Source organism: Engraulis encrasicolus, chromosome 12 (assembly GCF_034702125.1).
Source record: "Engraulis encrasicolus isolate BLACKSEA-1 chromosome 12, IST_EnEncr_1.0, whole genome shotgun sequence".
NCBI lineage: Eukaryota > Metazoa > Chordata > Actinopteri > Clupeiformes > Engraulidae > Engraulis > Engraulis encrasicolus.
In genome coordinates this window covers 4,495,040-4,510,039 of record NC_085868.1, presented here as the reverse complement: position 1 = coordinate 4,510,039, position 15,000 = coordinate 4,495,040, and the positions used below count along the sequence as shown (strand labels likewise).

Sequence of the window (15,000 nt, the reverse complement as noted above, 5' to 3'; positions counted from 1 at the left end):
GAGGACCGGTCTTTGCAGCGAAAGGACAGAACATTGGACTCTTTCAAGGTTACTGGGTTAAAAAGATCTCTCTAAAAATATTTTTGGTTGCTGTTGAAGATGCATTGACATATATGGAGTGATATAAGACTATGAGCACACAGCTAAATGCAGGGCAATAATTAAACATATACAGGTGAATATTTAAAGGTTGTTGATGTGCCTTGAAAAGTCCTCAGTGAATAGAGTGTTTTTTGTGCTGTTGCCAATGATGTGCTTGAGTACTGTATGTATGATGACCAGGAGCATAGAGTTATGCGGAAAAAAGGACAAAACATGTCCCTCTTAGAGTTCATTGGCTGCTGTGAAAAGCGCTAGGTAAATACTGTATTTTTGATGATGACGAAGTACTGATGTATGCTAGATATTGAAAGGACACCGAGACATTATGTATAATACAGGCCTAGAACTCATTATTGCCCGCAAATGTCATTGGGTTCCTTTTGTTGAAGAGCAGAGAGGGACGCTGTCATTTTGTGAAATGTGATGGTGCAAATGAGCATTTGAGTGTGAGTGTACGACTTCTTCACTGTCACAATACAGTCGGTAAGAGCTTCAAGGCAATTCAAGGCAAGGCGAGTTTATTTGTAAAGGGCATTTCATACAAAGCTCAATGTGCTTTACAAAAATGAAAGCAAGTGTTGATAATAGTAATAATACATCAATATTGAATAGCACTTTTCAAGGTACTCAAAGACACTTAAACCCCGCTTAACCCATTAAGGCATGGCATGTTATTAATTTGCTGTTACCAGAATAGCAATGACCAAGTCATATATTACTAAAGGCTGTGTAATGTCATAGTAGTGTAGTGCTATGGTAGCTATATCTTTTCAATTAATATTACAATTTCCCACTGGTAGAACAATGTAATTATGGGGCTAAACAAGCGTACCAAACAAGTATTAGAGCTACGTATAATCACACTATGTATGTGTAGGGAGTGAGACCCTGTGTGCTGGGATGGATAACGGACTTAACCTTGAGTCCATCTGGTCTGGGTGTACACGCCAGGCTTTTATGAGTGCTTAAAATGTATAGGGGCATCACAAACTGTAGGTCCCATATATAATATAGGGCTGGGCCTATATAATATATTGCAGTAAAGACCCCTTTACAGTATGGTTGGGCTAGGGGCGCAGTGTGAGGCTATGAAAGACCTGGCCAACTCACCTTGAGTCCATCGTGTCCGGGTGTGCCAGACAGGCCTTTGGGGCCGTTCAGCCCATTGGGTCCGGGCTCTCCTCTTTCTCCTGGAGTACCGCGCTCTCCCTATGGAAGACAGCAGAGGGTGGTTGGATGGCATCAACCATGCACAATGCACCATGCAAGAACACTGAATAGTGATTACATGACTAGGGGTCTACACATGCAAGGGCGCCAGGACATTTTATTGTCATTTACTTAGAAAACTGAAAGGTTTGCCCTATGTTTTAGCATCACAATTACTGCCATTAAGTATTACCAGTAATAGTTAAAAATCAATTTAGTTTAAATTTAGTCAGCATCTTCTGGCATTCAGCTCCATCTCCTTCCCACTGCCATAAACCAAAGCAGACCTGAGTTTTCTGTGCTGCAATATTCAATACCACAGTGAGATATTTGTTAGTACTATGAGTAAAAATGGCTCCCCTGTCCTTATAAAACCCAATTTAACCACTGCTTATGACACAATAACTTTTTTATATTCTGAATTCAACATGCTACTAAATCAGATACAGAATAATGCTGAGAGATATGCTTTCTTGACCGCTTAACAAATCATCTTACTCTGGGTCCAGTTGCTCCTGAAGGTCCGGTCTCTCCATTGACTCCCTATGAGGTGGAAGAGAAACAGGAGATTGTGGGCAAGGCTCTGTGACCAACACCAAACATTCCCTCTGATGCCAAATTGGATTTACATGAAGGTGTCATCCATGTATAAATGTTATGCTATTTATGAGAAAGACAACTATCACAATCAAAAGTGATTATGGTTACGCAGTTAGGCTTTAATTCAGAGGGTTGTAGGTTTGATTCCCTCCCTAACCTTGCTTCATGGCTTCAGTGCCCTTGAGCAAGTCACCTGACCCCACATTGCTCTGGGGACTGTAACCTTGTAAGTCACTTTGGATAAAAGCATCAGAAAAGTTGTAATATAATATTATTATTGTTACTACTACTGCTACTACTAGCCTACTACTACTACTACTACTGTCTGCTACTACTACTACTACTACTACTACTACTACTACTACTACTACTACTAATAATAATAATAATAATAATAATAATAATATAAGATGTACAATTGTTAACACATTGAATACCGGCGGTGCTCACGGAATTATGTCGTAGAATACCAGCGTTCTAAGCCCTTTTTTACGTTTTTTTGTAGACTCACAGCTTATTATGTGATAGGGCCACTGAAATATGTTATGACTCGTTTGAAAGTGGAGACGCTGCCCTCTTAGTAGGTGAAAACTGTGTGTCTCTACGAGCTTTTATTGCCGAGTAAACCCACGCTAAACCGAAGTGGGTATCCATGGAATTCAGCTACAATCGGAGATATTGAGGTTTTTGTGAAGGGTGCGCTTCTTCAGAATGTGACGAGTTTGAAAGGGGATGAGTTGGTTTTAATCACAATTTGGTGCAAGGTTAGCTCTGACACACATCTTCCTGCACGTCAAGACACGCCTCCTGCTCTAAACCACTACGACACCGGCAATCAATGCCCTTCGAAATCCACGTTTTTCACACAGACTGAACACAAGCTCTTTGCACACATGCAGAAGGTCGGACATTTGCTAAAATAGTTCCCAATGACTCCCGAAATAATAGCCCAACATTGACAACAAATCCCAATGATATGATGCTTAGATGTAGCCCATCCGATCCATATGTAGCCATCTATGCTAGCTTCTGGCTTTTCACATACAGGAAGACAGTTCAACATAGGGGTGAATAATCAAATAAACTTATCTGGTTGGCGATCAAACTTCTAAATCGGAGCGCATTACTCCAATTACAATTCGGGTGCCATTTTGATCCAAGGAGCTGGTAAAGGTCTAGGTAGCAAGCCCAGAAAGTTCAAGATACTCCTGGCACGATATACAATGGTCTCTGTGTTTACCTATTGCGTGAAGTCAGACACAATACACGCTACCGATCGTGGGCTACTAGGGAAACAACAACATAGCACGATTCACGAATACGGCAGCACACCTCCTGCTCTGTCACACTACGACACCAGCAATCGATGCCCTTTGAAATCCCCGTTTTTCACGTGGACTGAACACAAACTCTTTGCACACATGCAGAGGGTGAGACATTTGCTAAAATAGCTCCCGATGACTCCCGAAATAATAGCCCAACATTGACAACAAATCCAAATGATATGATGCTTAGATGTAGCCTAGCCCATCCGATCCGAATCATATGCGGTGGCAGATGGACACTCCCAACTGAGATCGCTCCCGGACGTGTAGTCCCAGGTGTTTCTATCACTCCCGGACGTGTAGTCCCACCCTGATCGATAGTCTGGCTAGTGGGAGCGAGCCGACAGGGGAGCGTCCTGCGTTGGGAGCGACAATCAGGGAATCATGATATGTAGCCATGCTAGCTTCTGGCTTCTCACATACAGGAAGACACAGAAACTTATATTTTTGGCGATCAAACGTCCAAATCGGAGCGCATTACTGCAATCACATATCGGGTGCCATTTGGATCCAAGGATCTGGTAAAGGTCTAGCAAGTCCAGAAAGTTCAAGATACTCCAGGCACTATACAATGGTGTTTACCTATTGCGAAGTCAGAGACAACACATGCTACAGTGACCGTACTAGGGAAATCAATGCAGGCAGCGCGATAGGCGACATGGGTTGGCATCCAGACATCTTGGTAAGTTAAATTAAAATATCCAAATCATAACACTCAAACATCATAACAATCAAACAACTTTGGACTGCAAATGTTGTCATTTATGTCCATCACAGAGCTACCAAAATCACATATATTGTCCATTGAAGGGTGTAGATTCAAAATATGATATTTAAATGCAAAAACGTATGTTTACGTTTTGGTATACAACGCATGGGCGTGAAAAACGCATTATTACGTCGTCGGTACTCAATGTGTTAATAAGTTGTAATATGTGATTATTCTCACCTCAGTTCCTGGTTTTCCTCCTTCTCCTGGTGGCCCTGCAGGTCCAGGCAGTCCCTTTAAAACATCCACAGAGGAAGACAAAAGTTTTATTTCAAAAAGAAGAACTAGAAAAGGAAGAAAGAACAGGACTTCAAAGAACCAGTGACATCATGTCACAGCAGAACTGAACAGCATGTCCCTCTTATGAGGACAACCACGGTCATGGCGGTGGGGCTGTGGCCCAGAAACAGCCATGACAATGAGGAAGCTAGCGTATGGCAAGAAAACCTTTTAAAGTCCCAGACAGAGGCAGAGCAGGACATTGACGATTCATACAAAAAGTGCTTTAAAGTCACAGAAATAAAGTAGGCATGACAATGACACTCATCGGTACAGCCCTTTAAAGTGTCATTCTTCTAACAGGAGCTGAAGGGCAGGAGAAGTGTAAAGTAGAATAGTGTAGAGAGAAGGAGTCTACCTGGAATCCATTAGGACCGGGTGCGCCCTGCTCTCCTCTCTTCCCTGCGGTACCCTGTGAGAGAAAGGGGGGAGGGGGGGGGTTTGAAAGGATACAGAGAGGAAAGGAGAAAGAAAAGAAAAGAGAGAGCGAGGAGAGAGAGAGAGTTGAGAAAGAGAACAATAATGACAGACAGAGACAAAGAAGGAACAACATGCGGAGAAAGACAGGAGCGTCAGACAGACGGAGGACAAAAAGTTTGGTCAGGTCTCAGTATCTTTGATATACATAAGCAGCCTGACATAAACCTCACTCATAAATAACAATATACAGTGTACTTCCGAACATGCACATGGTGCAGAATCCAGAATGGCTGATTGGTTCAAAACAGGAAACAGTTAAAGCTGAGACAGGAAGCACTTACGCCTGGACCAGGTGGGCCTGCTGCACCTTCCTCTCCGTCTTTGCCGTTCCCACCCTGCAGATGCAACAGCAGCAGTTTAATATTCACCGAAGCGTAATAAAAGCAGTAGTTTCTTACATCACGTTATATTAAATTATACCATATTACATTACACATATCAAGTTACATTACACTAATCCAGACTTACTGACAGGTATTGTATAGTATAAGGTCTCATATACAAGTCTTACTGGAGCAACGAGTGGATTGCTGCCTTGTTAAAGGATTAGGATGCACATTTACTATTTACTTGGCCCACTTACATTTCCTCCTACAGATAGCATTAGCTTGACCAAAATCACCACCACTCTGCTCCTCTCTCACCCACAATTTACTATTCATCATCTTACTCCTCACTCCCTTCCCCTCGTCCACCCAAAGGCACCTGCTCCACTCCGCTCCTCTCCTCCAGTCAAGACACCTGCCAAGATCCCTTCATCCTCCTCTCCTCTCACCCCCAGGCCTGGGCACACCTCCACTTGCCCACCCAAAATACCATCTCCATTCTGCTCATCTCTTACAGACAGAATTTCACTGTTTTCCACCTTTACCCTCCGAGAACACTTCCCCTGCCCCACTGTACTCTCACCACACTAAACACACTACCACTCTGTGTCCACCAAACACACCCCGTATACTCTCCTCTCCTCTCCTCTCCTCTCCTCTCCTCTCCACTCCTCTCCTCTCTTCTCCTCTCTTCTCTCCTCTCCTCTCCTCTCCCCATCTCCTCTCCATCCATATGGCATGCATTATTCTCATTGTGGAGTTATCATCTTCCCCATCTTGGCCTCCTTCTCAAGGGGACCTATTCAGTCTAGCTCGAAGTGAATGAAAGAAAGAGAAAAAGAAAAAGGGAGAGAGAGAGTGAGAGTGCAACAGAGAGAGAGAGAGAGAGAGAGAGAGAGAGAGAGAGAGAGAGAGAGAGAGAGAGAGAGAGAGAGAGAGAGAGCACAAAAGGAGAGAGAGAGAGCACAAAAAGAGATAGAGAAAGATCAAGGGAGGTGGAGAAAGAGAGACCTAGAGAGCGATACACAAGTGTGGGTGGCCTTTGTTGATTGTGCATAATGATGAACAGCAGCAGCATGTGGGTTTGTGATTTATGTATGTATGCACAAATGACCCTTCGCTGTGTATTGACTTGCTAATGCAGTCTGGCCCTGATAAGAGAAACACTCTCCTTTGACCAAGAGCACACAGGAAAAAAGGGATAGGCTACAAAAAGGCACAACCCAATGCTCATAATACTGCTTCTATTATTTTACACAAATAAAACAGGACAATGGTCAGGTCATAATAAAAAACTCACAAAATTAAAATTACAATAATGCTATTACCCCAGACGAAATCTGTCTATATCTTTTCTGAGTGCACTTTGAAAAGGAATGTGTATTTTTTCTGCCACACACTATGTTAAGACCGTTCCAACACATAATGTGTAGAATATTGCACAACACAACAACAAGAGTATTATTCAGTTATGTAGCTGAGATATTTTGTGTAAAATTGCACATAAATGACTGTATTTCAAAAATACAACATCGCCATATAACGTCGACTGAATGTGGATTTAATATGACTCATTTGTATTCTTTTATTTCTTATTTTTACACAATTACCCCTTGCTTACACAAATATAAATGAAACATCTAACAATTGGCAGAAAATGTGTTGTCCATGACCACACACAGCACCTGTGACCAGCACACCATGCTGCTTTGTCAAGAATGCCACATGTGAAGTTCACACAGATCATAATTGAAAAAGTAAACCTCCAGCTCATTTCTACTTCATATTTTTATCTAATACAAAAACAGACACCTGTGACCAAGGCACCAGACCTCTTTCGGAAGAAAGAGCGTTGCTAGGATACATTGAAAAATTGCCTTTGCTTAGCTGTGGATTGCCGTCCTTATGACCAACAAGACTAAATTATGGTCTTTCTAATAACTGCTTTGAATCAGCCTAAGTGCACCTCAGATCAGACATCACTCAGTTCTCATCTCCTTAGTCACTAACATAACTGCAGCAGTAGAAAAAAGGAAGGAAATAAGTCCACTACTGCTGCTCCCTACATTCAGTCTAACAGAAGCGAAAAGGACAATGGTAGAGCAAAAAAAAAAATTCTGATGATTCATCTTTTCTCACAGTTGACAGTGAGACAAGACGCAGATGCAAGGTGCAATACAGGTCTGGTCTTAGTCTAACATAACTGTACATCAATGGTTAATTACGCACCCCCCACCAACCTGGCGGGTTGGATGTCGAAACGGCAACCATTGGGCTACAAGTCTGGCGCCCTAATCGCTTACCCATGGCTGTCCCTACACTATATGGCCCAGTGCCAGCGTTTATGTGATATTAGTGGAAGAGTAATACTCACCCTCTGGCCAGGGACACCAGGAGTTCCAGCCTCTCCCATCTTGCCAGCATCACCCTGTATTCAAACAGAGATGAGACACACTATTGTGAAGATATCCTTTAGATCAGTGTTTCCCAACCTTTTTTTAGGCGAGGCACCCTTTCAATTCATGAAAAATTTCAAGGCACCCCAAACTAACAAGCCTTAACATGGCATCGCATCCGATACCACACAAGCTTAGAAAAGTAACACATTTGTAGACGTCACACAACCTACGTTTGAAGTTGCAGCTTACTGGGGTGACCTAAATTTACTTTATTGTGCGTAAATGGCAGACGAAAGACTCCACTGACTAAGCATTCATTTATTGATTTACACAATTTATTTATCAGTCACTTTTCCGCGGCACCCCAGGGTGCCCCGGCACCCTGGTTGAGAAACACTGTTGTAGATAGAGATATACAGTACATCATGACCTTCACATATAGCATTTAAAAGTCATCAGCACACATTTAGATATCAGATATATCCTATCAAATATTCTTGGTATGATTTTCAACATTGACTCAAATGATTAAGCATGTACATTGTACATATGGTATGATGGCATCGTCCACCCGTCTGGTTGATTCGTAGGGAACATGACAGCATCTTTCACTGATCAGACAAGATCAAATACACAGTTGTATACAATGGCACCACCCATACTATGACAAAGATGAGCTTCTCAAAAACAGTCTAGCCAGGCAAACGACCTACAACATTTCAAATTTTAAGAAGATAGGGAACTGTTCAATTTTGAGCATTTTTCAATCGGCTCAATCTTTACTGTAAAGGTGCACTGTGTAGGATGTGGCCAGAGTAGGTAATGCAACTATGCCGCTCATTGAAACTGTGCTGCCTATTGCGAAATATGTTCTTTCCATGAATATTTACAAAGTAATAAACTAATATTTTCTAGTATGGCCCAAGTACAGTCATTCTAAAAATGTCTATTTCTGGAAATTCAAAATGGCAGACCATGGAGAAGATCCCACTTTTCATGTATGAAAAGTGCAATTTTCCCAGTCAGAATGAATACTTAGAATTTGATGGTGGTGGTAAGTACTCATGTAAGTGAATGGGTACCATGAATTCTAAAAATCTTACACAGTGCACCATTAAGGCAATAACATACTAGCTCAGGTGAGTGGGGGAATGGGCAGACTGATGGATTGCAAGCTTCAACCAGTAGCATATTCATGAGACAATTCATGAATGCGAGGCAGACAAACCTTTTGCATTTGATAAATGGGTTGACAATGCTCGTTAGCTAGACCAGAGACTCAAGGAGTCTTGCAGTTGTGATAAGAGAGGGTATTGTAAACTCACACTGAATCCCTTTGGACCGGGCAGACCCAGTGATCCTCCTGGTCCCCTAGTTCCGGACGGACCCGCTGGTCCCGGACCTCCATCCTCTCCGGCACTTCCCTGTCAGAGGCAAGAGAGATATGAGTTGATATACACTTTAGCACCGGGAAATTATTTGAAGGGGGCTTTTAATACAAATAGAAAACAAAAAAACTGTATATTTGTCACAAGATAAAGAGACACCAGCTGTGACAGGGGGTGCTAAAAGAGGCAGGCTAATATAATATAATATAATATAATATAATACAGTTCCCTCCATAATTATTGGCACCCCTGGTTGAGATGTGTTTTCTAGCTTCCAATTATTTTATTTTTTTTCTAAATAATATGGGACCTTAATGGAAAAAAAGAGAAAAATCTAACCTTCAATACAAGTGCATTTATTCAGTGGGGAAAAAATCCCACATAAAGAAATAATTATTTGACATCAAATAATGTGTGTCACAATTATTAGCACCCCTGGTGTTAATATTTTGTACAACCCCCTTTTGCCAACAAAACAGCACCTAATCTTCTCCTATAATGTTTCACAAGATGGGAAAAGACAGAAAGAGGGATCTTCAGCCATTCCTCTTTGCAGAATCTCTCTAAATCATCCAGAGACCTGGGTCCTCTCCTCTGTACTCTCCTCATCAGCTCACCCCACAGGTTCTCAATGGGGTTGAGGTCAGGGGACTGAGATGGCCATGGGAGGAGCTTGATTTTGTGTCTGGTGAACCATTTCTGTGTAGATTTGGCCATATGTTTAGGGTCATTGTCTTGCTGAAAGACCCAGCTTCAGCTTTCGGGCAGAGAGCAACAGATTTTGATTTAAAATGTCCTGGTATTTCAAAGCATTCATGATGCCATGCACCCTAACAAGGTTCCCAGGGCCTTTGGAAGCGAAACAGCCCCACAGCATCACTGACCCACCCCCATACTTCACAGTGGGTATGAGGTGCTTTTCAGCATGCGCATCTTTCGTGGTACGCCAGACCCACTTAGAGTGTTTGTTGCCAAAAAGCTCAATCTTGGTCTCATCTGACCAAAGCACACGGTCCCAGTTGAAGCCCCAATACCGCTTGGCGAACTCCAGACGCTTGCGTTTATGATTGTGAGTGAGGAAAGGTTTTCTCCGTGCATGCCTCCCAAACAGCTTGTTGGCGTGTAGACAGCGCCTGATGGTTGATTTGGAGACTTTGTGACCCCAGGATGCTACCATTTGTTGTAATTCTGTAACAGTGAGCTTTGGAGATCTTTTGATTTCTCTTACCATCCTCCTCACTGTGCGTGGTGGCAAAATAAACTTGGGTCCTCGTCCAGGCTTGTTTACCACTGTTCCAGTTGTTTTGAACTTCTTAATTATTCCTCTCACAGTGGATATGGGCAGCTGCAGTTGAGTGGGAATCTTCTTGTAGCCTCTGCCTGACCTGTGAAGGTCGACGCACATCTGCCTCACTTGTATGCTGTGTTCCTTTGTCTTTCCCATGTTTAAGAGTGAATAAGAGAAATGGCCTCGGTGTCACGTCATATTTATACCCCAGGGAAACAGGAAGTGATGAATTACTAATTAAATGTTCCTACATACTCTGGTAAACTTTGTAAACTACTGTAGAAATGACAGAAATGCTTCAATTATATTTATTTCCTGGGAATTGTTAAGGGTGCCAATAATTGTGGAACAGGTGATTTAATGAAAAAGAATTATTTTTTAGTCAGGGATTTTTTTATTTTCTTACAATTCATTTGAGTTGAAGGCTACATTTTCCTACAATTTTCAGCGTGACAGTATTCTTCTGCAATAAACACTGAATTTATTTTAAGGCTTTTAACACATCTCAACCAGGGGTGCCAATAATTATGGAGGGCACTGTATAATATAATATAATATAATATAATATAATATATTATAATATAATATAATATAATATAATATAATATAATATAATATAATATAATATAATATAATATAATATAATATAATATAATATAATATAATATAAGTGATTCTGTCTCCAAATTAATTTGAAGCTTCTGATAAACATAGACACTGAGAGTGCATAATTTCTATTAGGTCAAGTCAAATATCAAGTCTTGAGCAAATGCTAAAATGGCATTTGTTCCAGATAATTACTTCAGTGTTTGTCTTCAACAAGTGGATTAATTTGAGAGAAAGTCAGACAAGGCCAAATCACTACACGGCATTTGGGAAGAGAAAATCTCTGAATAAATGATTAACCAGAGTCTTCATTCCGTGTCCTGGCATGAGGGCAGAATAGCAGGTGTTGCACACAGATAGGTTAATGAAGGCTAAATCTCTGACATTTTCATGCACCCGTCTTATAAATCTGAGAGAGTTGTTTTTGTACATACATGTCCTCAGATTGTTGTAAATCTGAGTTTCCAGTGTTGCAAATATGAGATAGTTATTCTCCTTGCAGTATGAGAGCTACCTGCAGTCTTGATCTGTGCATATCACCTCCCTCCTCCCTTGGTTACCTGCCGTGTAAAATCTAGGACATGCCTTCACGCCGATACCTGCCGGTTAGCTGTCGTGTAAATCTGAGTAAGACATTTCTCTCCATACCTGTACATGTCCTTTAGGAGTAACCTGCTCCTTGCCGTGTAAATCTGAGTTATGCCTGTCAAGCCCTTTCTGTCATACCTATTCTTTTTATGTAACCTGTGGTGCGAATCTTTTCAGTGGGGAACTGTCTCCCCTCTCCTATGTGGGTTACCTGTGGTGTGAGACAGTGAACAGTCTTTAAAGACTTGCCTGTCACACTTGTCCTCAAGGGGTTACCTGTGGTGTGAATGTGTGACACCTGTCCTCGAGCTCACCTGAGGTCCCAGTTTGCCCTCGGGCCCTGCAGTTCCAGACAGCCCTGACAAACCCTACAGGTGGACACAACAGAGATGAGCGCAGAGAAAGGTGATGGAAGGAGAACAGGGAGTAGGAGGAAAGAGAACAGAAGAACAGAAAGTAGAGTAGAGGAGGATAGCAGAGGAGAACAGAGGAGATGATATGAGAGATGAGGGGAGATGAGGAGAGATGAGGAGAGATGAGGAGAGGAGAGGAGAGGAGAGGAGAGGAGAGGAGAGGAGAAGCGAGATGAGACGAGATGAGGCGAGATGAGGTGAGACAAGGAGATAAGAGAAAATGAGAGGAGAGGAGAGGAGAGGAGAGGAGAGGAGAGGAGAGGAGAGCAGAGGAGAGCAGAGGAGAGGAGAGGAGAGGAGAGCAGAGGAGAGGAGAGGAGAGGAGAGGAGAGGAGAGGAGAGGAGAAGCGAGATGAGGTGAGACAAGGAGATAAGAGAAAATGAGAGGAGAGGAGAGGAGAGGAGAGGAGAGGAGAGGAGAGGAGAGGAGAGGAGAGGAGAGGAGAGGAAAACAGAGAACAGAAAGTAGAGTAGAGAAGAAGAGCAAGGAGAGGAGAGGAGAGGAGAGGAGAGGAGAGGAGAGGAGAGGAGAGGAGAGGAGAGGAGAGGAGAGGAGATGAGAGGAGAAGCGAGATGAGGTGAGACAAGGAGATAAGAGAAAATGAGAGGAGAGGAGAGAAAATGAGAGGAGAGGAGAGGAGAGGAGAGGAGAGGAGAGGAGAGGAAAACAGAGAACAGAAAGTAGAGTAGAGAAGAAGAGCAAGGAGAGGAGAGGAGAAGAGAGGAGAGGAGAGGAGAGGAGAGGAGAGCTTAAAAGAAGGGAGTAGAAAGATGAAGAGGTGATAGACAGTCCCCTGTGCATGTCAGCCATCTGGAGGTGTGATGTTGGTAAACAACTCGAGAGTGACACAGACACAGCACACTTGAGGGACACCCGAGATCAAAGAGAGATAAGGATCTTTGAAGAGGAAAAGGTAGTGATATAGGTGACAGTGAACTCTCATAACACACTCACTGCACAGTAAGAAAATACACTCATAGCATACACATAAACTCATAACACGCTCACATTTTATTTACACTTCCCTAAAATAGAGAAAAGTAAGGATTTGGTGTTAAGGCCTCTTATAACACAGTCCTTACATATTCAGTCACGCTTTCAACCAAGAAATCTGACAGGAAGTAGAGTCAAGATCTTAGATCAGGAAGAGGAAGTGATGGATTTTATAACCGAGATCCGGGAGGTCAAACACACAACACATAAAACTACACACTACACATTCACAACACACTCGTAACACAGGCAGGAAGTAGAGGCAGGATGTTGAAAGAGGAAGAGGAAGTCATACCCGTGCTCCAGGAAGTCCTGGCTCCCCCAGACGGCCAGGGTCACCTGCTGCCCCCTTCAGGCCAGAAGACCCGGAGCCTCCGCGCTCACCTTGGGCTCCCTACAAGGACACACACAGGTCACATGTCACAACAGGGACATATACTAACTGTACTGTAACAAGTCACACACAGATGACCCGGGGCCTCCGTGCTCACTTTGGGCACCCTGCAAGGTCATGCAGAAGGTCACAGGGCAAATGTCAGAGGTCAAAGATCAAATAACTCCTCATGCAATGTAACGGCACAGAAATCGTTTTTTGCTATTTACTAAATTGATAATGTTTTTATTGTTGTTGTTTTGTTGTGGTTGTTTTCATAGAGAAAGTGTATCACAATAACTCTAATGAAACTGTCATGATAGACTTGGATTCAGGCAAGCACCAATCGAGCAAATAAAGAGGTATCTGTAAATTCAGCTAATGTATTATTAGATAGTTAAATTATCCTTTCACTGCTCACCTTCTGACCAGGAAGACCGTCGCTACCTGGGAATCCTCTGCTGCCTGGAGCTCCCTGATAACAGATGAGAAAAGATTAGAGCCATTCATTTGATTTAAGATCTTCTTAAACCTCAGTTAACGTTTTGTAACTTTTCTGGATGCGACGCACAAAGTTGAAACTTCTAGCACAACTTTTAGACCCACTTGCTACAGCAACCTTCGACACTTTAATTTAGTGTACTTCTCGAATAGCCTAGGGAGTTAAGCCAGTATTCATTTAAAGGACTTTAAAGGAATCATTTAGGCCGTTTTAATAATGGATTACTTTTTAATTGCTTGTTAATTTGGCATCCTTTCACAAGACTTCCCCCTCCTTTATCAACTGCAATCTCATTCCTTTGTATCCTGTGACTAAGTTTACCGGATGTGCATTTACAGCCATGTTTCATTTACAAACTGGTCACAGCACACAGACACATAGACACAGACACAGACACAGACACACACACAGACACAGACACAGACACAGACACACACACACACACACACACACACACACACACACACACACACACACACACAGACACATAGACACAGACACAGACACACACACACCAGCGCTGTAGTACAACCAAATATTCAGTCAGGCAGACCTCAGTGGCAGGTCATAGCTCACTCCTTTTCTTATAACAACAAGGTTGTGATGAGTTGGAGAGGAGAGGAGAGGAGAGGAGAGGAGAGGAGAAAAATGGTGAGCGAAAAGCAAAGAAAAAGTTGGAGAGCATCCGTTGTTCCCTCTAAAATTGACTGAAACTCTGTTATGGTGATGAACTGGAAGGGCTATGGAAATATGAAGGGCAGCACATATACACAGCACACAGTGTACACAGTGTAGTGTACACAGCGAACACTGTGATTCATCTACATGTGAAAGTTTTTTACTGAGATTTGACATTTCAAGGATAGCACATACAGTACGCATGGGCCTCATCTGAACTTCAACTGTACATTAGTTTGATAAACTACTTCAATATATGTATTTATTGGAGACCGAAATAGGAGCCTAGTTTGAAGGTAAAATATTCTATGCAAAGCTGGATGTGAGTTCCTATGAAACAGCCAATGTAATTGTGCTTCTTGGTGATTTCAAGTACAGGTACGACTGTGTGCATTTGTGCCTTCCTGTGTGTGTGTGTGTGTGTGTGTGTGTGTGTGTGTGTGTGTGTGTGTGTGTGTGTGTGTGTGTGTGTGTGTGTGTGTGTGTGTGTGTGTGTGTGTGTGTGTGTGTGTGTGTGTGTGTGTGTGTGTGTGTGTGTGTCTGTGTGTGTGTCTGTGTGCGTGTGCTTGGTATATGTGTTTTTTTTCCAGACTGAGTCATTGGTACATAATTACAGCCAATTGTAGATGTAGAGGGCATGTCACTAAGAGCTCTACTCTGGATGAGCCATTCGGCAAACTG

At 42.5% G+C, this 15,000-nt stretch overlaps 1 protein-coding gene across 1 annotated transcript in view; it reads right to left on the bottom strand.

Moving 5' to 3' along the window:
- col5a2b (collagen, type V, alpha 2b) overlaps window positions 1-15,000 on the bottom strand; it is a 71,621-nt gene that overhangs the window by 25,761 nt on the left and 30,860 nt on the right. The window contains exons 23-32 of the mRNA XM_063212672.1: window positions 13,561-13,614; window positions 13,062-13,160; window positions 11,674-11,727; window positions 8,815-8,913; window positions 7,465-7,518; window positions 5,046-5,099; window positions 4,643-4,696; window positions 4,186-4,239; window positions 1,810-1,854; window positions 1,213-1,311 (exon numbers count right to left, since the gene is read on the bottom strand). Of these exons, the coding sequence (XP_063068742.1) occupies window positions 1,213-1,311; window positions 1,810-1,854; window positions 4,186-4,239; window positions 4,643-4,696; window positions 5,046-5,099; window positions 7,465-7,518; window positions 8,815-8,913; window positions 11,674-11,727; window positions 13,062-13,160; window positions 13,561-13,614 (666 nt within the window). The remainder of the gene's footprint in view (window positions 1-1,212; window positions 1,312-1,809; window positions 1,855-4,185; window positions 4,240-4,642; window positions 4,697-5,045; window positions 5,100-7,464; window positions 7,519-8,814; window positions 8,914-11,673; window positions 11,728-13,061; window positions 13,161-13,560; window positions 13,615-15,000) is intronic.